At 45.9% G+C, this 27,293-nt stretch overlaps 1 protein-coding gene across 7 annotated transcripts in view; it reads right to left on the reverse strand.

Moving 5' to 3' along the window:
- The window catches only part of bbs9 (Bardet-Biedl syndrome 9), a 689,521-nt gene extending 674,570 nt beyond the window's left edge, over window positions 1-14,951 (reverse strand). For 5 of the 7 annotated variants that reach the window (XR_010975118.1, XM_068032602.1, XM_068032599.1 and 2 more), the window contains exons 1-2: window positions 14,820-14,930; window positions 1,111-1,227 (exon numbers count right to left, since the gene is read on the reverse strand). Coding sequence is in view for 6 of the 7 variants with exons in the window: in XM_068032602.1 (XP_067888703.1) it covers window positions 1,111-1,216 (106 nt within the window). In the remaining variant the exon portion in view is untranslated. Of the gene's footprint in view, window positions 1-1,110; window positions 1,228-9,002; window positions 9,075-14,819 lie in introns of those variants that run through there. The other 2 variants (XM_068032600.1, XM_068032601.1) reach the window with 2 other exon arrangements.
- Window positions 14,952-27,293: the final 12,342 nt, after the last annotated feature.

Genomic DNA, 27,293 nt, shown 5'->3' on the forward strand with positions numbered 1-27,293 from the left:
AATGACTTCACAATTCTCCACATTGAACTTCATTTGCCACTTGTCCATCCATTCCACCAACCGGTCTATGTCCTTTTGAAGTTCTACACTATCCTACTCACAGTTCACAATTGTTCCAAATTTTGTAACATCCGCAAATTTTGAAATTGTACCCTGTACACCAAGGACTAGGTCATTAATATATATCAGGAAAAGCAAGGGTCCCAACACTGAACCCTGGGGAACTCCACTACAAACCTTCCTCCAGCCCGCAGAACATCCATTAACCATTACTCTCTGTTTCCTGTCACTCAACCAATTTCATACCAATGTTGCTACTGTCCCTTTTATTCTATGAGCTATAATTTCGCTCACACGTCTGTTGTGCAACACTGTTCATTGTTCACTTGAATACATAATGAAGAAATTAACCTAACACTCATCTGAAAGTTATTCTCCAATCATGAATAAAGTAATATTAATTCGCAAAATTGCTGTGAGAATTTTTGTACCCTGGAGGTGAGAGTACATAAAAGCACAGGGCGTCCTGTAGGCTCAAATGATGACGTAAAATTCTACAGTGGGTTCCAGATCCTGTTTAACATACAGGAATAACCCAATCATTGTATAAAGCTCCTCTAATCATCTGGTTGTCAGGGCTTTAATTAAGCCCAAGTGGTAATTTCAAATGTTTTATTTTGGAAAGATCCAGAATCCAAAAGTGATGTAACTTAGTCAGGTGCTTCCTTCACCTACCTTTTCTCCAGGACACTGGCAGTGTCCTGGTCCAGCATACCTTTCTCTTACAATGCCTAAGAGATGAGATCAGACTGCAAATGAATGGGGAGAGAAACAGCATCTACAGTTTGCTCGATTCATTCACAAACAAATTGGGAACTGGGGGGGTGGGGGGAGGGGAGCAGGTGTGAGGGGGAATTGCTGGAAGCATGCTCAGCTTAAAGTCTTTTAGTAAAATAAATGTTTACACTTGGTTACATTACACTATGATGAATATTACAACTAGGAAATGCCAGAATTAGGAATACACTTCCTTTAAGCACCTAAATTGAATTACTACATTTCACCTAAGGATGCAAAATATTCTTACCAGCCAGGGTCAACCATACTTACCATTTCCACTGTTGTCAACATCAGCAACACACAAGCATCCCTGGTCAAATTCCTCCTGCTCTCCCACAACTGTGGACCACCAGTCTCGAGCTTTAAACAAAGACATCTTCCTTCAACCTGAAACCACCAAACAATGAAATGCTCAGACTATTAAAACACAGAATATAGTTTTTACAACAGTCACAGGAAGATCACTGAATTTAAATTTTTGTGCTCAAGGTAAAGGCTGTCAGTGCTGTGAAATTGAACACTCTCCCACTTTTGGTCATCCAGCACCAGTATTCAGCACCCTCAGATCAGACAGAATAGAGCACCCTGTATTCTGTTCCAAAAGTCAAATAAAAATAAAACCGGACGGACCACCCAACATCGGCCAAGGCACCAGAAACAAGAAAGGCAACACCCTGCCCAGTCGATCCTGCAAAAAGCCCTCCACTAAGTTCTGGGGACATATGCCAAAATTATGAGAGCTCTCCCACAGACTAGTTAAGCAATAACCAAATCATACCTTACAGCCAATGTCCCAGACTCCTCCATCACCATCTCTGGGTATGTCTGGGTATGTCCTGTCCCATCAAAGGTGGCAGCACAGGAGCATACAGTTGGGAAGGCATGAGAGTCCTCAATTTGACTCTGAACCCATGAAGTCTCATGGCATCAGGTCAAACATGGGCAAAGAAACAGCCTGCTGATTACCCCTTCAGTGTTCCTCCACGTTGAACAACACTTGAAAGAAGCACTGAGGGTAGCAAGGGCACAGATTGTACTCTGGGTGAGGGACTTCAATGTCCATCACCAAGAATGGCTCAGTTGCACTACTACTGACTGAGCTGGCCGAATCTGGAAGGACATATCGGCCAGACTGGGCCTGCGACAAGTGAAGGAAACAAGAGGGAAAAACCTGCTTGACCTTACCCGCACAAATCTACCTATCACAGATGCATCTGTCCATAACAGTATTGGCAGAGGTGACCACCGCACAGTCCTTGTGGAGACGCAGTCCCGTCTTCACAATGAGGGCACCATCCATTATGTTGTGTGGCACTACTACCATGCTAAATGGGATAGATTCAGAACAGATCTGGCAGCAGCTCAAAACTGCTCATCCATGAGGTGCTGTGGACCATCAGCTGAATTGTATTTAACCACAATCTGTAACCTCATGGCCTGGCATATCTCTTACTCGATCACTTCCATCAAACAAAAGGATCAACCCCATTTCAATGAAGAGTGCAGGAGAGCATGCCAGGAACAGCATCAGGAATTCCTAAAAATAAGATGCCAACCTGGTGAAGCTACAACACAGGACTACATGCATGCTAAACAGCAGAAAAAGCATGCAGTAAACCAAGCAAAGTAACCCCACAACCAACGGATCAAGCTCTGAAGTCCTGCCACATCCAGTCGTGAATGGTGGTGGACCATTAAATAACCAATCGGAAGAGGAGATGGCTCCACAAACATCCCCATCCTGAATAATGGGGGAGTCCAGCACGTCACTCATAATGGCACAGAAAGAGACCATTTGACCCATCAAGTCCAAACCAGCTCTTTGTACACCAATCCAGTCAGTCCCATTCCCCTGCTCTATCCCCATAGCCCTGCAAGTTTATTTTCTTTGTGCCTGTCCAATTTCCTTTTGAAATCATTGATCATTTCCGCTTCCACCACTCAAGTAATGTTTAATTCCATTTTAATTTCATTAGTCTTTCATATATTATTATTCTTAACAATATCACTTGGTGATTAATAACCAAAAGCATAATTTCTAACCTCACATCGGTGCAAAAGACAAGACTGAAGCATTTGCAACCATCTTCAGCCAGAATTGCTGAGGTATGATCCATCTCAGCCTCCTCCTGAGGTCCCCAGAATCATCAATGCCAGTCTTCAACCAATTCGATTCACTCCATGTGTTATCAAGAATCGCATGTAAGCACTGGATACAGCAAAGGCTGTCGGCCCTGACAACATCCTGACTGTAGTACTGAAGACTTGTGCTGCAGAATGACCTGCACCCCTAGTCAAGCTGTTCTAGTACAGCGACAACACTGGTATCTATCAAACCATGTGGAAAATTGCCCAGGTATGTCCTGTCCACAAAAGGCAGGACAAATGATTAAAGCCTTGGTCCAAACATGGACAAAAGAACTGAATTCCAAAGGTGAGATGACCGTGACTGCCCTTGACATCAACAGAGCATTTGACCAAGTGTGGCATTAAGGAACCCTAGCAAAAGTGAAGTCAACAGGAATCAGGAGGAAAACTCTCCACTGGTTGGAGTTTTACCTAGTACAAAGGAAGATGGTTGTGCCAAATATCTAAGCCCCAGGACATCGTTGCAGGAGTTTGTCAGGGTAGTGTCCCAGGCCCAACCATCTTCAACTGCTTCAGCAATGACCTACCCTCCATCATAAAGTCAGAAATGGGGATGTTTGCTGATGATCTTTTTTCATTCATTCTTGGGATGTGAGCGTTGTTGGCAAGGCCAGCATTTATTGCCCATCCCTAATTACCCATTGAGAAGATTGCAGTGCCCAGTTACCATTCACAAATCCTCAGATACTGAAGTAATCCATGCCCACATGTAGGAAGACCTAGACAACATTCAGGGTTGGGCTGATAAGTGGCAAGTAACATTTGTGCCACACAAGTACCGGGCAATGACCATCTCCAACAAGAGAGAATCTAACCATCTCCCCTTGATGTTCAACAGCATTACCTCCACCAACACCCTGGGTTACCATAGACCAGAAAGTTAACTGGACCAGCCATATAAATACTGTGAATATAAGAGCAGGTCAGAGGCTGAGAGTTCTGTGGCGGGTAACTCGTCTCCTGACTTCCCAAAGCCTGCACACCATCTACAAGGCACACATCAGAAGTGTGATGAAATACTCTCCACTTGCCTGGATCAGTGCAGCTCCAACACCATCCAGGACAAAGTTTGATTGGCACTCTATCATCTTAAACATTCACTTCCTCTAGCACTGGTGCACTGTGGCTGCTGTGTGTACCATCGACAAGATGCACTGCAGAAGCTCACCAAAGTTCCTTCCAAACCTGTACCCTCTGCCGCCTAGAAGGATAAGAGCAGAAGATGCATTGGAACACCACCACCTGCAAGTTCCCCTCCAATTCATACACCATCCTGACTTAGAACTATATCGTCGTTCCTTCACTGTTGCTGGGTCAAAATTCTAGAACTCCCTTCCTAACAACACAGTAGGTGCACCTACACCACATGGACTGCAGAAGTTCAAGAAGGCCGCTCAACACCACCTTCTCAAAGGCAATTAGAGATGGGGAACAAATGCTGGCAACGCGCACATTCCATGAATAAATTAAAAAAAAGAGCAGCCCATCCTAAATCCATCACTACAAACACGAGCCTGGCTGAGTGAGGCTGCCCACACAGTGTCAATCTGTACTTATTTGAGCAGTGCTGTGCTGAGCCTACATTCACCATGAGACAAGTGGAGACAGCCTCAACTTATTTCATTAGGGATTCGATCAGCTGACAGGGAGAAGGGATTTTCACCCCGTGAATCCAGATCTGTTTTAAACCCACATCTGGAGACGTAATGACAGCTCGCTTCTTTGGCCTCCTTATCTCGAGACACAATGGATATGCGCCTGGAAGTGGTCAGTGGTGTATGGAGCAGCGCCTGGAGTGGCTATAAAGGCCAATTCTAGAGTGACAGGCTCTTCCACAGGTGCTGCAGAAAAATTTGTTTGTCGGGGCTGTTACACAGTTGGCTCTCCCCTTGCGCTTCTGTCTTTTTTCCTGCCAACTGCTAAGTCTCTTCGACTCGCCACTCTTTAGCCCCGCCTTTATGACTGCCTGCCAGCTCTGGCAAATGCTGGCAACTGACTCCCACAACTTGTGATCAATGTCACAGGACTTCATGTCGCGTTAGCAGACGTCTTTGAAGCGGAGACATGGACAGCCGGTGGGTCTGATACCAGTGGTGAGCTCGCTGTACAATGTGTCTTTGGGGATCCTGCCATCTTCCATGCGGCTCACATGGCCAAGCCATCTCAAGCGCCGCTGACTCAGTAGTGTGTGTAAGCTGGGGATGTTGGCCGCCTCGAGGACTTCTGTGTTGGAGATACGGTCCTGCCACCTGATGCCAAGGATTCTCCGGAGGCAGCGAAGATGGAATGAATTGAGACGTCGCTCTTGGCTGACATACGTTGTCCTGGCCTCGCTGCCATAGAGCAAGGTACTGAGGACACAGGCTTGATACACTCGGACTTTTGTGTTCCGTGTCAGTGCGCCATTTTCCCACACTCTCTTGGCCAGTCTGGACATAGCAGTGGAAGCCTTTCCCATGCGCTTGTTGATTTCTGCATCCAGAGACAGGTTACTGGTGATAGTTGAGCCTAGGTAGGTGAACTCTTGAACCACTTCCAGAGCGTGGTCGCCAATATTGATGGATGGAGCATTTCTGACGTCCTACCCCATGATGTTCGTTTTCTTGAGGCTGATGGTTAGGCCAAATTCATTGCAGGCAGCCGCAAACCTGTCGATGAGACTCTGCAGGCACTCTTCAGTGTGAGATGTTAAAGCAGCATCGTCAGCAAAGAGGAGTTCCCTGATGACGACTTTCCGTACTTTGGACTTCGCTCTTAGACGGGCAAGGTTGAACAACCTGCCCCCTGATCTTGTGTGGAGGAACATTCCTCCTTCAGAAGACTTGAACGCATGTGAAAGCAGCAGGGAGAAGAAAATCCCAAAGAGTGTGGGTGCGAGAACACAGCCCTGTTTCACGCCACTCAGGATAGGAAAGGGGTCTGATGAGGTGCCGCCATGTTGAATTGTGCCGTTCATATTGTCATGGAATGAGGTGATGATACTTAGTAGCTTTGGTGGACATCCAATCTTTTCTAGTAGTCTGAAGAGACCACGTCTGCTGACGAGGTCAAAGGCTTTGGTGAGATCAATGAAAGCAATGTAGAGGGGCATCTGTTGTTCGCGGCATTTCTCCTGTATCTGACGAAGGGAGAACAGCATGTCAACAGTCAATCTCTCTGCACGAAAGCCACACTGTGCCTCAGGGTAGACGCGCTCGGCCAGCTTCTGGAGCCTGTTTAGAGCGACTCGAGCAAAGACTTTCCCCACTATGCTGAGCAGGGAGATTCCACGATAGTTGTTGCAGTCACCGCGGTCACCTTTGTTTTTATAGAGGGTGATGATATTGGCATCGCGCATGTCCTGAAGTACTGCTCCCTCGTCCCAGCACAGGCATAGCAGTTCATGTGGTGCTGACAGTATAGCAGGCTTGGCACTCTTGATAATTTCAGGGGTGATGCTGTCCTTCCCAGGGGCTTTTCCACTGGCTAGAGAATCATGGCATCACTGAGTTCCGATTTTGTTGGCTGTATGTCCAGCTCATCCATGACTGGTAGAGGCTGGGCTACATTGAGCGCAGTCTCAGTGATAACATTTTCCCTGGAGTACAGTTCCAGGTAGTGCTGAACCCAGCGGTCCATTTGTTTGCGTTGGTCAGTGATTATGTCCCCTGATTTAGATTTGAGGGGGGCGATCTTCTTGATGGTTGGCCCAAAAGCTCTCTTAATGCCATCATACATTCCTCTGATGTTTCCGGTGTCTGAGGCCAGCTGAATATGACTGCATAGGTGTTGCCAGTAGTCATTTGCGCAGCGCCTGACTGTTCTTTGTGCAGTGCTTCTGGCTGCTTTAAGTGCTACGGATGTTAACTCGCTTTCTTGTAGTTCAACAGTGCAGTGCGCTTAGCGGCTATGACAGGTTCCAGCTCTTCATATTTGAGATTGAAACCAGTCTGCATTTCTCTTCGCACGTTTGCCGTAGGTGGTCAAAGCTGACTCATGGATGGCGTCTCTGATGTGGGCCCACTTGGTCTCAGCATCCCCTGTGGGAGTGTTTTGAAGGGCTGTTACAAGTAAATTTAGAAGTTTTTCTGACAGCTGTGGATGAGAAATTCTGCTCGTGTTGATGCGCAGGTGGCCCTTCTGCTTGGAATGATGCAACTTCTTTGGTCTGAGTCTAACCTTGATGCACACCAGGGAGTGGTCGGTGTCGCAGTCCGCACTGTGGAAGCTGCGTGTGATTTGAACACTGTTTAAGGAGGCCCGCCTTGTGATGATGAGGTCTAGCTGGTGCCAACGACGCGATCTTGGGTGCTTCCATGAAACCTGGTGACAGGGTTTAGTGTGAAAGAACGAGTTGGTAATGCAGAGGTTATGATAGGTACACAACTCAAGCAGTCTCTGCCCGTTCTCATTCATCCTTCCAACGCCATAGCGCCCAAGGCAGGAGGGCCATGAGTCATGGTCGGCCCCAACCCTGGCATTAAAGTCCCCCAGCAGGAACAGGTGTTCGGTGTTGGGGATGCTGCTAATGATGTTATGGAGTTCCTCGTAGAACTGGTCTTTAGCTTCAGGTGGGGAGCAGAGTGTTGGAGCATAGATGCTGAGTAGGTGTACTGGACCAGAGGTGGTGAGCAGTCGGATGGACAGTATGCGTTCCGAGCCATTTGAGGGAGGCTCTATCATGCTGAGCAATGAGTTTCTGATGGCGAAGCCCACTCCATGCTGTCTTGGTTCTTCAGGATCCCTGCCCTGCCAGAAGAAGGTGTAGTCTTGCTCTGCTAGAGATCCACTCACGGGGAGGCGTGTCTCCTGAAGTGCTGCAATGTCTACATTGAGTCTACTGAGCACGTTGTTAATGATGGCGGTCTTCCGAGAATCGTTGATTTGTGTAAGGTCTTCCGACAGGCCAAGACACATAGTTCTGACATTCCAGCTTGCAAAGCGAAGGGCTGGTACCTTCTTTCCTTTTTTCATGTTGTTTGGTGCAGTGTTGCAGTCCACTTTTCGGGCAATGACCCTGAGCTCCAAGCACCCATTGAAGCAGGTGGACTGTGGCGGGACAGAACCTTATTGACCGGGGCTGCCTGGTTTGAGGCGGGTGGTAGCTGTCCAGTGAGGTGCGATGACCTCTCCCACCAACAAAGGCAACCCGTGGCGCCCAATCTCTACGCCAATTTAGCTGGACTTATAACCTGTAACTGTTGCCTTCCGTGTTGTTTCAGTCGCTGTGAGGCAACTATGGAGTGACCTCTCCATGGCGCATGCCTGGGCGAATGTGTGGAGGTTGAGAGTTGCCCAATCGTCAAAACCCCCCTCTCGGCCTTTCTGGTGGGGTCCAAAGGAGTGCAGAGCACGACGTTTGGCACCAGTATGGCTGCAGGAACTGCCGGAAACATGCCAAAGGTGACACATGACCGCCGAAGGGGTTCCGCTCCAGATTTTCTGTTCGGGTTTACTCCCTTAGCCTTGGTCTCTCCCGAGACGCCCACAAGGCAGTGGGGTTGTTAGGGCCCCTACACAGGTGTGGGATGATGCTGGTGGGAGGAGGGTGTGCAAGGGGGAGGGGTAGAGGGAAGGGGGTGCGATGGGGAGCTGGGAAGGGGGCTGTAAGGGGGTAGAGGTGGGTGCAGGGGAAGGGGGTGCAGGGGGAAGATGGTGCGAGGGGGGGGCTGGGAAGGGGTTGTGAGGGGAGAGGGGGGTGCGGGGAGGGTGAGCTGAGAGAGTGGAGCTGGGAAGGGGAAGGGGGGGTGGAAGGGGGGGGGGGGGAGAGGGGGTGCAGGTAATAAGCCATTTCCTCAGTTCCCACCATCGATGCCTGGAAATCTCCTCCGCGTCCTTCAGGAGGTGAGCAACATCCTCGTGCGCCGGTACCAGCATTGCCGACAGTGCGCTGCAGATGCTCTCCGAGCCATCTCCCCGCGGGCGCTTTGAAGTTGCGGCCGAGGAGCCGTTAGTGGATTTTTGGGTGTTCGGGGCACCTTTTCGCAAGGCTTCCCTAGGGTCCCGCTGCTCCTTCTGCTCTTCAATGGACTTACCGCACGCCGTGGCCGCGGACACTCTGGACGGTGAAGACAGCAGAATCGGAGATCAAAGTATCACCAGTTGTACTTTTCAGTTTCATCCGGACTGCGATCAATTTTGTTGAGAAAACAAAGAGCAGGTATGGCTGGGGGAGGGCAGTGGGCCCAGGTAACATAAACTAGCTGTTAGCTTGTCGTTAGGGCTAAAATGAACTGATTAAGGAGCCAGGGGAGTTTAAACAGTTTAAGAGGATAGATTTGGGGGAGAAAACACCAAGAATGGGAGCAGATGGCCATGGATAGAGTTGAACAGCAAGGGAGCTTCCTAGGGAGCTTACAGCCCAGGAGCCATCTTCCAACGTCCAGCTCGCTAAGCTCTGCAAAAGGTGACTGCAGGAAATTATTACTGCCCAGTAATAAATATGGCACATTGCTATAGCACAAGGAGATATTTTAGCATTTGTTTTGATTGGGGTAAAAATTGCACAATATATAGAAGGCAACTGGTTTTATAGCCAACATTTGGTCCTTGTGATGCCCTGAAGGAGTTGGAGAGGAATTGCTGGTGCTGGGTTTTCCTGGTTTTTTGCCTTTCCCAGATTACAAGGCTGCAAGGCAGGGTGAATGGGGAGAAACGTGGTAGGAAGTGTCTAGTTAGGATACTCCAGCCATCATGAACATGGGGCACGCTTTATGGACCTGCCCTTCAACTTTGTGTCTTTTAGCAGGGCAGTGAACAGCTGGAGAACACCAAGCTCTGGGGAACAGAGGAAGGTCGAGGGTCAGCAGCATGCAACAGCAAGGTGAAAGAAAGTCTTAAAAAGGCACAGAGGGAGTGAGACAAACATGTTGAGAGATAATGGGGACAGGGACATGTTGCTGAAGGAACAGTTGATAATAGGAGAGTGGAGATTAACTGATTTTGGAGGATTGGAAGATGTGTACGTAGGACTGGAGGAAGTACCGTGGAAGGAATTGAAGGCGAGACAAAAATTTTAAATTTGATTCTTTGGGGTATGGGAAACCAGTGGAGCTGGATGAGGATCAGGGAGATGGAGATGCAGATTTTAGTGCGGGTGAGGACAGGGAGCAAGTTATTCTGTTGACTCACAGCTTAATAATGAACAAGGTTGGGAGGCTTGCAAGAAGATTATTGGGATAGGCTGAGCTGAGGGTGACAAGGTAGTGAAGTGGGGTGTCGTCAGATGGGAAAAAATTAAGGTGAAGGCGGCATTCCTGTGGAGATGAAAGAAAGCAGTGTTGGTGAGAGATTGGATTTGTTGCGGGGGAGGGGTATGGGGGAAGCCGGAGACTAATGGTCTGCACCTAGAATGATAGAGTCATTATAGTACACAAGGAAGCCATTCAGCCCATCAAGTCCATGCCAGCTCTCTGTATAGCAATCTAATCAGTCTCTTTCCCCCGCTCTATACATATCGCCCTGCATGTCTATTTCCCTCAAGTGCCTTTTGAAATCATTTATCATCTCCACTTCCACCACTCTCGTTGGTAGTGAATTCCAGGTCATTACCACTCACTAATTCCCCCCTGCATCTCTTGCTAAAAACCTTCAATCTGTGCCTCCTAGTCCTAGCACCATCAACTAATGTTAACAGCTTTTCTTTGTACACCTTACCTAAACCCATCATAATCTTGTATACCTCTCAGATCTCTCTCAACTTTCCTTGGTCCAAGGAGAACAACCCCAGCTTCGCCAACCTAAGCTTGTAGCTAAATTCTCTCATCCCTGAAACCATTCTCAGAAATCTCCTCTATACCCTCTCAAGGACACTCGCATCCTTCCTCAAATGTGGGGACCAGAATAGGGCGCAATACTCTAGTTGGGGCTAAAACAGAGCTTTATAGAGCTTCAGCATAACTTCCCTGCTTTTGTACTCAATACCTCTATTTATGAAGCCCAACATCCCATATGCTTCGCTAACTTCTCTCTCAATATGTCCTGCCATCTTCAAAGATCTATGCACATGAACCTCCAGGTCCTTCTGTCCCTGCACACTCATTAGAACTGTGCCATTAAGTCCATATTACCTCTTCCTATCCATTCTGCCAAAATGCATCACCTCACACTTCTTCTCTATTAAATTTCATCTGCCACTTGTCTGCCCATTTCGCTAGCCTATGCCCTGTTGCAAAAACAGAAAATGCTAGAAATACCCATCACGTCAGGCAGCATCTGTGGAGAAACGGAGTTAACGTTTCATCAAAAAGGTCATGATATGAAACGTTAACTCCGTTTTTCTCTCCACAGATGCTGCCTGACCTGCTGATTATTTCCAGCATTTTCTTTTTTTCTTTTATATTTCCAGCATCCACAGTATTTTGCTTTTGTATGACCTGCTGCAAACGGTTCGTATCATCCTCACTGTTTGCCACACCTCCAAGTTTGGTATAATCAGAAAAATTTGAAATTTTACTGTGTGTTCCAAGATCCAAGTCATTTTTAAGCAATGAACCTAGCACTAACCCTTGGGGAATACCACTGTCTACCATCCTCCAGTCTGACAAACAACCATTCACCACTACTCATCATTTTCTGCCCTTAAGCCAATTTTTATTCAAACTGACACTGACTCTCCTTTTCTACGAGCTTCGATTTTGTTAACCAGCCTTTTATGTGGTACTTTGTCAAATGCTCTCTTAAAATCCATGTAGACAACATGCACTGCATTCCCTTCATCAACCTTCTCTGTTACTTCATCAAAAATGGAATTAGGATTAGTCAAACATGATCTACCTTTCACAAATCTGTGCTGTCTCTGCTTAACTAATTCAAACCTCTCCAAGTGCCTGTTGTTTCTAAAAACTTACCCACCACTGATGTTAAACTAAGCAGCCTGTAGTGACTCAGAATGTCCTCACACCCTTTCTTGAACAAGGGTGTCAAATTTGCCACTTTCTAATCCTCTGGCACCTCACCCGGTCTAGGGAAGATTGGAAAATTATGGCAAGCCCTTCTGCTATCTCCACTCCCACTTCCCTTAGCAACCTGGGATACAAGCCATCCAGACTAGACAATTTATTCACTCTGATCATAGTTAGCCTTTCAGGTACATCCTGCCCATCAATTTTCACCCCATCCATTAGCTCCACCATCTCCGTTTCTACTGATATTTCATCAGCATCCTGTTCCTTAGTAAACACGGATACACAGTACCCATCAAGTATTTTATCCAATAGAAGGATATCATAAAATCATAGAATGGTTACAGCACAGAAGGAGGCCATTCAGCCCATCATGCCCATCCTTGCTTTCTGTAAGAGCTACTCAGCTGGTCCCACTCCCCTGCCTTTTCCCCACTGCCCTGCAATTTTTTTTCTCTTCAGATAATTATCCAGTTCCCTTCTGAAGGCCATGATTAAATCTGCCTCCATCACACTCTCAGGCAGTGCATGCCAGATTTTAACCACTTGCTGCATGCAGATGTTTTTCCACATATTACCTTTGGGTCTTTTGCCAATCACCTTAAATCAGTGTACTCTGACTCTTGACCCTTCTGCCAAAGGGAACAGTTTCCCTCTATCTACTCTGTCCAGACCTCTCAGGGTTTCGAACACCTCTATCAAATCTCCTCTCAACCTTCTCTTCTCTAAAAGAGCCCCAGCTTCGCCAATCTATCATCGTAACTGAAGTCTCCCATCCCCAGAACTATTCTTACAAATCTTTTCTGCACCCTCTGCAATGCTGATAGTGTGAGATGAAATAGGGTGGAAGAAAGCTCTTGTGCAGCATAAACACCGTCATGGACCAGTTGGGCCTGTTTCTGTGCTGTAAATTGCTCAAAAATGTGCAAGAACGATGCTGGAAGTGCAAACCTCAGATATTACTGTGGGACAATACTCTGAAATCTTCACTGCACTAAGCCACAGAGTTACCGCATGCATATAGAACCTCACATGTTCAAATTGTGATGGAGCTGAACCATTAAGGAGATAAATTGGGAGAAAACTACACACTCAGAACAAAATCTAAGCATTGGAAATGGCCTGAGATCAGGCTGCATACCAGGCGGCAGAGAGGGAATGGGGTATGTGTATCAAGGGGAGTTGGGGGGGATGGGGAAGAGACAGAGAAACAGACAGACACACACAGACAAAGACAAAAAACAATTGAGTTCTAACAGGATATAAATGTACAAGACAACAAATATCCTCATGAACAGGTTTGCTGTTTATTGGGAAAAAGGGGTGAACGCGTCTGATCCAATTACTTCATCTTCCCACATTGGGAGAATAGCAGTCATTCTCCCATATATTCACCTATATTCATGTAAGTACCTGTCATTTCTGTGCCCAAAAATGTAAACAAGACAACTAAAAAAAATTACAACTCGCAAAACATACTGGAAATTATGTAATTGAATTCCAGCAGCTATACTAGCTGAAAATGGACTTTACTGAATGAAAAAGTCTACATTCCCAGAACAAATCCAAATGCTACAGAATATCCAGACAATATCAACAGTTAATTAATAATTATAATAAACCTGTTCATTCTTTTACACTGGGATAATTTACATTCACTTGATTGTGTAGCACTGCCTGCTTGAGTTAGCTTTGTGTCACTTTTCTGCTCAGCTGGTCCACTCTTGTCCTTATCCCTGTAAACGTATGACTTGCTTTTCCAATAATTCCCTACCTGTATTTAGTTTGCTGCCCCTCAGGTTTTAGTGAAATGAAAGCCACCTGAAGAGTTTAAACTCATTAACCCTTGTTTACAAAATATTACAGATTGTAATATAAATAGTTCTTTCCCTCCATAAGCATACATGCAGATAACTGGATAGGTTACAGAGATAACCCTCCATATCTGAATGATACTTAGTGTCACACCAAATACACAGTAGCTGTGCTTATCCCTTCAGATAAATGCGTCAGATGTGCCCCAGGATTTGTGGAGCCTAAATCAGCTTTGCAGCCTCAGCCAGAACATGAAACAGGCACAATGTCTGCTCAGATTATTACTTTATTAAAGTGGAAAACATCCCCAGTGAATGAGTCAAGGGTGACTGATAGAGGAACCGAACTCACAGCCTCACTTCATCCAGCTGATGTTCAGGTCAGCCCTGGCTTTGGTGGGGTGGGAGTGCTTTAACCTTGTCTGTGACTCCAGAGATTAAACCCCTAAGAGTGAGGGCAACTCAGTGACATGGCTCAGCAGCAGACTCATCTTCACTCGTCTCTGCAAAACCACAGGCACACCACAAACAGACACCGGCCACACCAGCTCTGTCCCGGGTCTGAGAGGAGGGGAGTGTCTGTCCAGGATCTGACAGGGTGTGGGGGGGGGGGGGTTCTGTCCTGGGGCTGAAGGTGATGATGGTGGGAGATGTCTGTCCCGGGTTTGTTGGGGTGGGGGGTGGGGGGGGTTCTGTCCTGGGGCTGAAGGTGATGATGGTGGGAGGTGTCTGTCCCGCGTTTGTTGGGGTGGGGGGTGGGGGGGGTTCTGTCCTGGGGCTGAAGGTGATGATGGTGGGAGATGTCTGTCCCGGGTTTGACAGGGGGGGGGGGGGGGGGGGTCTGTCCTGGGGCTGAAGGTGATGATGGTGGGAGGTGTCTGTCCCGGGTTTGACAGGAAGGGGGGGGGGGGGGTCTGTCCTGGGGCTGAAGGTGATGATGGTGGGAGGTGTCTGTCCCAGGTTTGACGGGGGGGGGGGGGGGGTGATGTCCCGGGTTTCACCAGGGTCAGGGGTTGGGGGTTGACCCGGGTTTTGGGGAAGGGTCTATCCGGGGTGGATGGTGCTGGGGGAGGGGGGTCTGTCCCGGATCTCTCGAGGCGCCCGGCGGTTCACAAATCCCGAGATCGGGTCCAACCTTGTGCTGCTGCTATCACGAAGGGCGAACAAAAGCCAACCGCTGCTTATCCCCAGGCCGCGGCTCAGTGTCCCTGTCGAACACTCACCCGCCGCCCGCTCCGCTGTTGTCATGACGCCACCGCAAGTGACGCTCTGGCACTGCGCAGGACCGGACGTTCCCAGCGCCTACCCGCCAGGGCTGAAGGGAATTGTAGTTCCCTGTTGCCCAGTTTCTGCAGCAGGTCTGAACAGAACACAGGTTTGAGTTGACACACATTCCAACCTATTTCATGCATAACACTAAACATAAATTGCTGCGTCCATATGTTTAAATGGAGATTGGATGTCTAAATCTCATTTGGGCCCTAGTCAAGCTGTTCCAGTACAGCTACAGCACAGGCATCGACCTGGCCATGTGGAAAATTGCTCAGGTATGTTCTGTGCACAAAAAGCAGGACAAATCCAACCCAGCCAATTACCACCCTTTCAGTCTGTTCTTGATGAGCAGCAGAGTGATGGAAGGGGTTGTCGACAGTGCTATCAAGTGGCACTTGCTCAGCAATAACCTGCTCACTGTGCTCAGTTTGGGTTCTGCCAGGGCCACTCAGCTCCTGACCTCATTACAGCCTTAGTCCAAACATGAACAAAACAGTTGAATTCCAGAGGTGAGAGTGACTGCCCTTGACATCAAGGCAGCATTTGACCGAGTATGGCATCAAGGAGCCCTAGCAAAACCGGAGTCAATGGGAATCGGGGGAAAACCCTCCGCTGGTTGGAGTCATAGCTAGCACAAAGGAAGATGGTTGTGGTTGTTGGAGGTCAATCATCTCAGTCCCAGGACATCACTACAGGAGTTGCTCACAGCAGTGTTCTAGGCCCAAACATCTTCAGTTGCTTCATCAATGACCTTCCCTCCATCATAAGGTCAGAAGTGGAGATGTTCACTGATGATTGCACAATGTTCAGCACCACTCGCAACTCCTCAAATACTGAAGCAGCCCATGTCCATATGCAGCAAGTCCTGGATAACATCTAGGCTTGGACTGCTAAGTGGCGAGTAACATTTGCGCCACACTAGTGCCAGGCAAGGACCAAGTGAGAATCTAACCCCTTGACGTTCAATGGCATTACCATCACTGAATCCCCCACTATCAACATCCTGGGGGTTACCATTGACCAGAAACTGAACTGGAATAGCCACATAAATGCTGCGGCTACGTGCAGGTCAGAGGCTGGGAATTCTGTGGCGGGTAACTCACCTCATCTCTCCCCAGTGCCTGTCCACCACCTACAAGCCACAAGTCAGGAGTGTGATGGAATACTCTCCACTTGCCTGGATGGGTGCAGCTCCAACAACACTCAAGAAGCTCGACACCATCCAGGACAAAGAAGTCCCTTGATTGGTACCCCATCCACAAACATTCACTCCCTCCACCACCAACGCAGAGTGGCAGCAGTGTGAACCATCTACAAGATGCACTGCAGCAACTCACCAAGGTTCCTTTGACAGCACCTTCCAAACCTGCGCCCTCTACCACCTAGCAGAACAAGGACAGCCGATGGATGGGAACACCACCACCTGCAAGTTCCCCTCCAAGCCACACACCATCCTGACTTGGAACTGTATCGATGTTCCTTCACTGTCGCTGGGTCAAAATCCTGGAACTCCCTTCCTAACAGTACTGTTGATGTACCTACACCCCAAGGGCTGCAGCGGTTCAAGAAGGCAGCTCACCACCACCTTCTGAAAGGCAATTAGGGATGGGCAATAAATGCTGGTTTAGCCAGCAACGCCCACATCCCAGAAACAAATAAAAAAAAATTTACATTTCATTTGATGCTGACATTCAAATAGGGGAGGTGATTCATCTGCAGGCTATCCACTTTGTGTGCCAACTATCAGCTTTTAGTGACGATTGCAGTGTTTGGGGCCCAGTCAATATGAAAAACAGAAAAAGACTTGCATTTATATGGTGCTTTTCATGAACACGGGATGTCTCAAAGCACTTTAAAGCCAATGAAGAACTTTTTGAAGTGTAGTCACTGTTGTCAAATGGGAGAGTGTTGAGAAAACCTTTGGAGAAATGATTTTTTGTAAGTTTTAACAACACCTTGTTCTTATTTTGCTTAGTTAAAAATCAATTACTTGTGAAGCATAAATTGTTTAAAACTAACTAGAACATCATAAATTTAAAAATCATAGAATGGTTACAACCTCCTCACTGACCACAGGTAGTGTTTTAAAAATAGTGTTTTAGTTCCTGAGTGTTTTAGGGGCCAAATAAATAGACAAGCATTAGTTTTCTCATAGATTAAAAATAAATAAATATTTTTACCCAATAACTGAAAAATATTCACGGCTTTACCCACTCAAGCATTCACACACATACACACACGCAAGAAAAGATAGAAAGTAGAGTGGTAGCATGAAATTAGATTCCAATTTGTTGTAAAAGAGTTTATTGTTTTAAAAAACCTATAGAAGCTTTCCAGGAGAAAATCTTTCAGTGGTGCGGGCCTGAACATTTGTTATCTTGAAAAAGATGAAATGTCACAGGCTCCTTGTGGTTAATCCTCAATTCGAAGTCAATGGTGGAAATTCTGGTTCACTTTCTCAGATGGGGAGTTCCAAAGTCACCTTGAAATTTCTCTCCTGCAGCAGCAAGATGTTATCCGCAGAGCTCCTGCTTAGATAGAACTGTCTCACAGATGTTCTGGCTGGAAAAGGCTTTCTCTTGCTATTCTCTCTTTCCCCCTCTCTCCAGAGAGATACCTCTTAAGGTAAAGACTTATCGGGTTGGGGTGTTGATCAGGTGTTGAAGAGCTCTCTCCCCTGGGGTGATTCATACAATGTTCCAGGACATGGGAACCATTGTTACATGATGGCGTCTGATTGTGGTCCATTTTGCTAAATAGGTGTTATTTCACACCTATTATTTTGGTATTGGTTTCAGAATCACGCTGTCTGCAAAAGTCTTTGTTAACTCCATTCCTGTAGATAGGAACATAGGAGCAGGAGTAGGCCATTCAGCTCTTTGAGCCTGCTCCACCATTCTAGATAATAAAAACAAGAAATGCTGGAAATACTCAGCAGGTCTGGCAGCATCTGTGGAGAGAGAAACAGAGTTAAGTTTCGGGTCAGTGACCCTTCTTCGGAACTCCACCATTCTAGATCATGGCTGATCGTCTACCTCAATGCCATATTCCCACTCTATCCCCATATCCTTTGATGTCATTAGCAACTAGAAATCTATCGATCTCTGTCTTGAACTTACTCAGTGACTGAGCCTCCACCACCATCTGGGGCAGAGAATTCCAAAGATTCACCCACCCTCTGAGTGAAGACATTCCTCCTCATCTCAGTCCTAAATGGCTTGCCCTTTATTCTGAGATTGTGTCCCCTAGTTCTAGACCCCACCACCAGGGGAAACATCCTTTCTGCATCTACCCTGTCTATCCCTTTAAGAATTTTGTAAGTTTCTATGAGATCACCTCTCATTCTTCTAAACTCCAGAGAATACCGGCCCAGTTTCCTCAATCTTTCCTCACAGAACAACCCTGCCATCCCAGGAATCAGTCTGATGAACCTCAGCTGCACTCCCTCTAAGGCAAGTGTATCCTTCCTCAGGCAAGGGGACCAGAACTGCACACAATATTCCAGGTGCGGCCTCACCAGTTCTCTATACAATTGAAGCAAGACTTCCAATTATAACAATATTAGGCAGGAACTGAAGAATTTAGATTGGGGACGGTTGTTTGAGGGTAAATCAACATCTGACATGTGGGAGTCTTTCAAACATCAGCTGATTAGAATCCAGGACCAGCATGTTCCTGTGAGGAAGAAAGACAAGTTTGGCAAGTTTTGGGAAGCTTAGATAACGGGGGATATTGTGAGCCTAGTCAAAAAGAAAAAAAAAAAAGAACAAAGAAAATTACAGCACAGGAACAGGCCCTTCGGCCCTCCAAGCCTGCGCCGATCCAGATCCTCTATCTAAACATGTCGCCTATTTTCTAAGGGTCTGTATCTCTTTTCTTCCTGCCCATTCATGTATCTGTCTAGATACATCTTAAAAGACGCTATCGTGCCCGCATCTACCACCTCCGCTGGCAACGCGTTCCAGGCACCCACCACCCTCTGCGTAAAGAACGTTCCACGCATATCCCCCCTAAACTTTTCCCCTTTCACTTTGAACTCGTGTCCTCTAGTAATTGAATCCCCCACTCTGGGAAAAAGCCTCTTGCTATCCACCCTGTCTATACCTCTCATGAAGCATTTGTAAGGGCTGGAAGGCTAGGAACAGACGAAGCACTTGAGGAATATAAAGACAGTAGGAAGGGACTTAAGCAAGGAGTTAGGAGGGCTAAAAGGGGCCATGAAAAGTCATTGGCAAACAGGATTAAGGAAAATCCCAAGGCGTTTTATACATATATAAAGAGCAAGAGGGTAACCAGGGAAAGGGTTGGCCCACTCAAGGACAGAGATGGGAATCTATGTGTGGAGCCAGAGGAAATGGGCGAGGTGCTAAATGAGTACTTTGCATCAGTATTCACCAAAGAGAAGGACTTGGTGAATGATGAGACTAGGGAAGGGAGTGCAGATAGTCTCAGTCATCTCATTATCAAAAAGGAGGAGGTGTTGGGTGTCTTGCAAAGCATTAAGGTAGATAAGTCCCCAGGGCCTGATGGGATCTACCCTAGAATACTGAGGGAGGCCAGGGAAGAAATTGCTGGGGCCTTGACAGAAATCTTTGCATCCTCATTGGCTACAGGTGAGGTCCCAGAGGACTGGAGAATAGACAATGTTGTGCCTTTGTTTAAGAAGGGTGGCAAGGATAATCCAGGAAATTATAGGCCGGTGAGCCTTACGTCAGTAGTAGGGAAACTATTAGAGAGGATTATTCGGGACAGGATTTACTCCCATTTGGAAACAAACAAACTTATTAGCAAGAAACAGCATGGTTTTGTGAAGGGGAGGTCGTGTCTTACTAATTTGATTGAGTTTTTTGAGGAAGTGACGAAGATGATTGATGAAGGAAGGGCAGTGGATGTTGTCTATATGGACTTTAGTAAAGCCTTTGACAAGGTCCCGCATGACAGACTGGTGCAAAAGGTGAAGTCACACGGGATCAGAGGTGAGCTAGCAAGGTGGATACAGAACTGGCTCGGTCATAGAAGACAGAGGGTAGCAGTGGAAGGGTGCTTTTCTGAATGGAGGGATGTGCCTAGTGGTGTTCCGCAGGGATCAGTGCTGGGACCTTTGCTGTTTGTAGTATATATGAATGATTTGGAGGAAAATGTAGCTGGTCTGATTAGCAAGTTTGCGGACGACACAAAGGTTGGTGGAGTTGCGGATAATGATGAGGATTGTCAGAGGATACAGCAGGATATAGATCGGTTGGAGACTTGGGCGGAGAAATGGCAGATGGAGTTTAATCCGGACAAATGTGAGGTAATGCATTTTGGAAGGTCTAATGCAAGTGGGAGGTATGCAGTAAATGGCAGAACCCTTAGGAGTATTGACAGGCAGAGAGATCTGGGCGTACAGGTCCACAGGTCACTAAAAGTGGCAACGCAGGTGGATAAGGTAGTCAAGAAAGCATACGGCATGCTTGCCTTCATCAGTCGGGGCATAGAGTATAAAAATTGGCAAGTCATGTTGCAGCTGTACAGAACCTTAGTTAGGCCACACTTAGAATATTGCGTACAATTCTGGTCTACACACTATCAGAAGGACGTGGAGGCTTTGGAGAGGGCAGAGAAGAGGTTTACCAGGATGTTGCCTGGTCTGGAGGGCATTAGCTATGAGGAGAGGTTGGAAAAACTCGGATTGTTTTCACTGGAACGACGGAGGTGGAGGGGCGACATGATAGAGGTTTACAAAGTTATGAGCGGCATGGACAGAGTGGATAGTCAGAAGCTTTTTCCCAGGGTGGAAGAGTCAGTTACTAGGGGACATAGGTTTAAGGTGCGAGGGGCAAAGTTTAGAGGGGATGTGCGAGGCAAGTTTTTTACACAGAGGGTGGTGAGTGCCTGGAACTTGCTGCCAGGGGAGGTGGTGGAAGCAGATACGATAGCGACGTTTAAGAGACATCTTGACAAATATATGAATAGGAATGGAATAGAGGGATATGGGCCCCGGAAGTGCAGAAGGTGTTAGTTTAGGCAGGCATCAAGATTGGCGCAGGCTTGGAGGGCCGAATGGCCTGTTCCTGTGCTGTACTGTTCTTTGTTGTTCTTTGTTCTTTGCTCCTGTACTCAAATCCTCTTGCAATAAAGGCTAACATACCATTTGCCCTCCTAATTGTTTGCTGCACCTCCATGCTGGCTTCCAATGACTTATGAACAGGGACACCTCGGTCCCTTCGGACACCAACACTCTATCACTATTTAAGAAATACTCTGCACCTCCATTCCTCCTACCAAAGTGGATAACCTCACAATTATCCACATTATATTCCACATACCATGTTCTTGCCCATTCACTCAGCCTGTCCAAATCCCCTTGAAGCCTCTTTACATCTTCTTCACAACTCACATTTCCACCAAGTTTTGCGTCATCCGCAAACTTGGAAATATTACAATTGGTCCCCACATCAAATCATTGATATAGATTGTGAATAGCTGGGGCCCAAGCACTGATCCTTGCAGTAACCCACTGGTCACAGCCTGCCAACCTGAGAATGGCCCATTTATTCCTACTCTCTGTTTTCTGCCTGTTACCCATTCCACAATCCATGCTAGTATATTACCCCAATCCCATGCGCTTTAATTTTGCTTCATAACCTCCTATGTCACACTTTATCAAAAGCCTTCTGAAAGTCCAAATACACATTCCACATCACTGGTTCCCCCTTATCCATTCTGCTAGTAACATCCTCAAAAACTCTAACAAGTTTGTCAAACATGATTGCCCCTTCATAAATCCATGTTGACTGTGCCCAATCAGACCATTATTTACTAAGTGTCCAGAAATCGCATCCTTTATAATAGATTCTCGTATTTTCCCTACTACTGACGTCAGGCTAACAGGTCTGTAGTTCACCATTTTCTCTCTCCTTCCTTTCTTAAACAGTGGTGTTACACTTGTAGCCTTCCAATCTGCAGGTACCATTGTAGGATTTATAGAATATTGAAAGATGATCACCAATGCATCCATTATCTCTGTAGCCATCTCTTTCAACACTCTCGGGTGAAGATCATCGGGTCCCGGGGATTTGTCAACTTTCAGTCCCATTAATTACTCCAATACTACTTTTTTACTATTCCTAATTTCTTTCAGTAGAGATAGGAGTTATTGGAATGGAATCGAATGGAATGGAATGGGCTGTTTTCCATTTCAATGTGTTTACCCCAAAGCTAATTCAGACATGGATAATGGGTTTTATCTTCAACAGACAAACATGTTTATTGACAGTAATAAAAACAAGAAATGCTGGAACCACTCAGCAGGTCTGGCAGCATCTGTGGAAAGAGAAGCAGAGTTAACGTTTCGGGTCAGTGACCCTTTGTCGGAACGGTTCCAATGAAGGGTCACTGACCCGAAACGTTAACTCTGCTTCTCTTTCCACAGATGCTGCCAGACCTGCTGAGTGGTTCCAGCATTTCTTGTTTTTATTTCAGATTTCCAGCATCCGCAGTATTTTGCTTTTATTTTAATGTTTATTGACAGTACAGGAGGGGTCACCTGACCTCTACTCCATCGTGCCTGTAGCACAAATGTGTCCTTTTTTGTAGTTCAGTTCAACAGTGGCGCAGTGGTTAGCACCGCAGCCTCACAGCTCCAGCGACCCGGGTTCAATTCTGGGTACTGCCTGTGTGGAGTTTGCAAGTTCTCCCTGTGTCTGCGTGGGTTTCCTCCGGGTGCTCCGGTTTCCTCCCACAGCCAAAAGACTTGCAGGTTGATAGGTGAATTGGCCATTATAAATTGTCACTAGTATAGGTAGGTGGTAGGGGAATATAGGGACAGGTGAGGATGTGGTAGGAATATGGGATTAGTGTAGGATTAGTATAAATGGGTGGTTAATGGTCGGCACAGACTCGGTGGGCCGAAGGGCCTGTTTCAGTGCTCTATCTCTAAATCTAAAAATCTCTTTACTTTTGTTCTATAATTCCTCCAGTTCATTTTGTATTTAATCCCTGTTCCCTCCAAGAGCGTGACACTCTATTTATAAAGCCCAGGATCGCACCTGCCTTAATAACCACTTTTTCAAACTGACTTGCCACCTTCAACGATTTGTGCGAATGCACCCCTTTTAGAATCATATCCTTTATTTTATATTGCCTTTCCTACTGAACTGTATCACTTCACACTTTCCTGCATTAAATTTCACCTGCCACGTGTCTGCCCATTTAACCAGCCTGTCAATGTCCTCTTGAAGTCTATCACTATCTTCCTCACAGTTCACAATACTTCAAAGTTTTGTGCTAGCTGCAAATTTTGAAATTGTGCCTTCAGACCCAAGTCCAGGTTATTAATATTGATCAAGAAAAGCAGTGTCCTAGTACTCACCCCTGAGGGACTCCACTATATACCTTTCTGCAATCCGAAAAACAACTGTTCACCACTACTCTGTTTCCTGTCACTCAATCAACTTTGTATCCATGCTGTCACTGTCCCTTTTATCCCATGGGCTTTCACTTTACTAACAAGCCTGTTATGTGGCACTTTATCAAACACCTTTGGAAGTCCATGCACACCACAGCAACTGCATTACTGTCATCAACCCTCTATGTTACCTCATCAAAAAACTCAATCAAATTAGTTAAACATAATATGCCTTTAACAAATCCATGCTGGATTTCCTGAATTTATCCATATTTGTACAAATAACCATCAATTTTGTCCCGAATTATCATTTGTAAAAGTTTTCCCACCACCAAGGTTAAAATGACTGACCGGTAGTTGCTGGGCTTATCCTTACAGCCCTTTTTGAACAAGGATTTATCATTTGCAATTCTCCAGTCATCTGACACCACCTCTGTATCTAAGGAGAATTTGAAGATTATGGCCAATACCTTCACAATTTCCACCCTTACATCTTTCAGCATCCTTGGAAGCATCTTATCCAGTCCTGGTGACTTATTAACTTCAAGCACAGACAGCCTATCTAATTCCTCCTCTTTATCAATTTTAGCTCATTCACTGTTTCGACTACCTCCTCATTCACTATGACTTTGGCAGTATCTTCTTCCTTGGTAAAGACAGGTACAAAGTTCTTGTCTAGTACCTCAGTCATGCCCTCTGCCATGTGTAAATCCTTTTTTTTTTGGGGTGTGTAGCCCTAACTCTCCCTTAGAAATGCTTGTGCCTTCAACAGCTGGATTTCCTCTTTAAGTTTTCATCAACATATATTTTTTCTGTACAATCAAGCAAAAGAATGTTATTGAGATCAATCTACTCAGTTGATCAGGTGGGCAGAAGGAGCCTAGATGAGGAGTACATAAAATGTTTTGGGGATAATTTCTTGGAACAATAGGTTCTGGAGCCAACAATAGAGCAGGCTATACTAGACCTGGTATTGTGCAATGAGATAGGATTAATTAATTACCTCATAGTGAAGGCGCTCCTAGGTAGCAGCAATCATAATATGATTGAATTTTACATTCAGTTTGAGGGAGAGAAGGGTGGGTCCAAGACCAGTATTTTAAACTTAAATAAGGGCAATAATGATGGCATGAAAGCAGAGCTAGCTAAAATGAACTGGCAAATTAGGTTCAGGGATAGGTCAATAGAGATGCAGTGGCAGACATTTAAGGGGATATTTCAGAATACACAGAATAGATACATTTCAACAAGAAAGAAAAATTCCAAGGTGGGACCCGCCATCTGTGGTTAACTAGAACAGTTAAAGATAGTATCAAACTTAAAGAAAAAGCATATAATTGTGCAAAAATGGGAGGCAGGTCAGAAGATTGGACAAAATATAGTATAAAAATTGGACAAAGAATGACTAAAAGATTGAAAAGGAAGGTAAAATTAGAGTACGAGAGAAAGCTAGCAAGAAATATAATGATCGATAGTAAGAGTTTCTGTAGATATTTAATAAAGAAAAAACTTAACAAAGTGAGCCTTGGTCCTATAGAAAGTGAGTCTGGGGAATTAATAATGGATAATAAGGAGAGGCAGTTGAATTGAAGAGGTATTTTACATCGGTCTTCACGATTGAGGATGCAAGTAACATCCCAGAATTAGCTGTAAGTCAGGAAATGGAAGGGAGGGAGGAACTCAAGAAAATTACAATCACCAGGGAAGTGGTCCTAAACAAATTGTTGAAACTGCGGGCTGACAAATCTCTGGGTCCTGATGGTCTTCATCCTAGGATGTTAAAAGCAGTGGCTAGTGAGATAGTTTATTTATTTATTTATTTAGAGATACAGCACTGAAACAGGCTCTTCGGCCCACCGAGTCTGTGCCGACCAACAACCACCCATTTATACTAACCCTACAGTAATTCCCCATATTCCCTACTACCTACCTACACTAGGGGCAATTTACAATGGCCAATTTACCTATCACCTGCAAGTCTTTGGCTGTGGGAGGAAACCGGAGTACCCGGCGAAAACCTACACGGTCACAGGGAGAACTTGCAAACTCCGCACAGGCAATACCCAGAATTGAACCCGGGTCCCTGGAGCTGTGAGGCTGCGGTGCTAACCACTGCGCATAGTTTTAATTTTGCAAAATTCCCTAGATTCAAGGAAGGTTCCGTTAGATTGGAAAATAGCAAATGTAAATCCTTTATTCGAAAAGGGAGAGAAACAGAAAGCAGGAAACTACAGGCCAGTTAGCTTAACATCTGTCTTAGGGAAAATGTTAGAAGTTATTTTTAAGGACATTATAGCAGGGCACTTAGAAAAATTCAAGATAATCAAGCAGAGTCAACATGGTTTTGTGAAAGGGAAATCATGTTTAACCAATTTATTGGAGTTCTTTGAGGGAGTTACATGTGCTGTGGATAAAGGGGAACCGATGGATGTATTGTACTTAAATTTCCAGAAGGCATTTGATAAGATGCCACATAAAAGGTTATTGCAGAAAATAAAAGCTCATGGTATGGGGGTAACATATTGCCATGGATAGAAGTTTGACTAGCTAACAGGAAACTGAGAGTTGGAATAAGTAGGTCATTTTCTGGTTGGCAAGATGTAACGAGTGGTGTGCCACAGGGATCTGTGCTGGGGCCTCAACTTTTTACAATTTATATAAATGACATAGAAGGTATGGTTGATATTTTTGCTGATGACACAAAGATAGGTAGGAAAGTAAGTTGTGAAGTGGACATATGGAGGCTACAAAGGGATATAGCTAGGTTAAGTGAATGGGTAAAGGTCTGGCAAATGGAGTATAATGTGGGAAAGTGTGAAATTGTCTATTTTGGCCGGCAGCATAAAAAAGAAGCATATTATCTAAATGGTGAGAGATTGAAGAGCTCTGAGATGCAGAGGAATCTGGGTGTCCTAGTGTATGAATCGCAAAATGTTAGTATGCAGGTACAGCACATAATTAGGAAAGCTAACAGAATGTTATTGTTTATCATGAGGGAAATTGAATACAAAAGTAGGGAGGTTATGCTTCAGCTATACAGGGCATTGGTGAGACCCCATCTGGAGTATTATGTACAGTACTGGCCTTCTTATTTAAGGAAGGATGTAAATGCGTTGGAGGCAGTACAGAGAAGGTTTACTGGACTAATACCTGGAATGAGCGGGCTGTCTTACAAGGTAAGATTGGACAGGCTAGGCTTGTATCCACCTGAGTTTAGAAGAGTAGGAGGCAACTTGTTTGAAACATATAGGATTCCAAGGGGTCCTGACAGGGTGGATGTGGAAAGGAGAATCGAGAACTAGGGTCACTGTTTAAAAATAAGTGGGCTGGTCAGCCCGCAGCTCCAACAATTGGTTCAGTACCACTTCCCTTGTGATTATAATTTTCTTGAGTTCCCTCTGCCTTCCATTTCCTGACTTACAAGATGTTACTTGTACCCTCAATAGTGAAGACTGATGCAAAATACCTGTTCAATTCATGTCCTCTCCTTATTATCCATTATTAATTTCCCATTCTCACTTTCTATAGGACCAATGCTTAAGAGAAATAAAGAGAAATTTTTTCTCTGAGGGTCATGAGTCTTTGTAATTCTCTTCTACAAAAGGCGGTGGAAGCAGAGTCTTTGAATATTTTTACAAAGTGATTCTTGACAATGCAGCCGGCCGTTGAGGTCATCCGACTGCACCCACCTGCGCACACGGGCTCCTGCTCTCTGCGCATGCGCTGCGTTCCGCATTGCCAGGAATGGTTGGCACCTGTGCAGATGACATCATTGCGTAACGCAGAAGAGAGAGCAAGTGGAGACTTGGGGAGAGAGTGAGCGGGGGGTGGTGGAATCAGTGAGACAGCAGCCGAAGACCTTGGTGGTGGCGGGTGCGCTGTCCTCCTTCCCCCCACCCCACCCCGCTCTCTCCGGCAATTCCCCCCCGCCCCCGCTCTCTCTGGCAA

Source organism: Heterodontus francisci, chromosome 5 (assembly GCF_036365525.1).
Source record: "Heterodontus francisci isolate sHetFra1 chromosome 5, sHetFra1.hap1, whole genome shotgun sequence".
NCBI classification, from domain to species: domain Eukaryota; kingdom Metazoa; phylum Chordata; class Chondrichthyes; order Heterodontiformes; family Heterodontidae; genus Heterodontus; species Heterodontus francisci.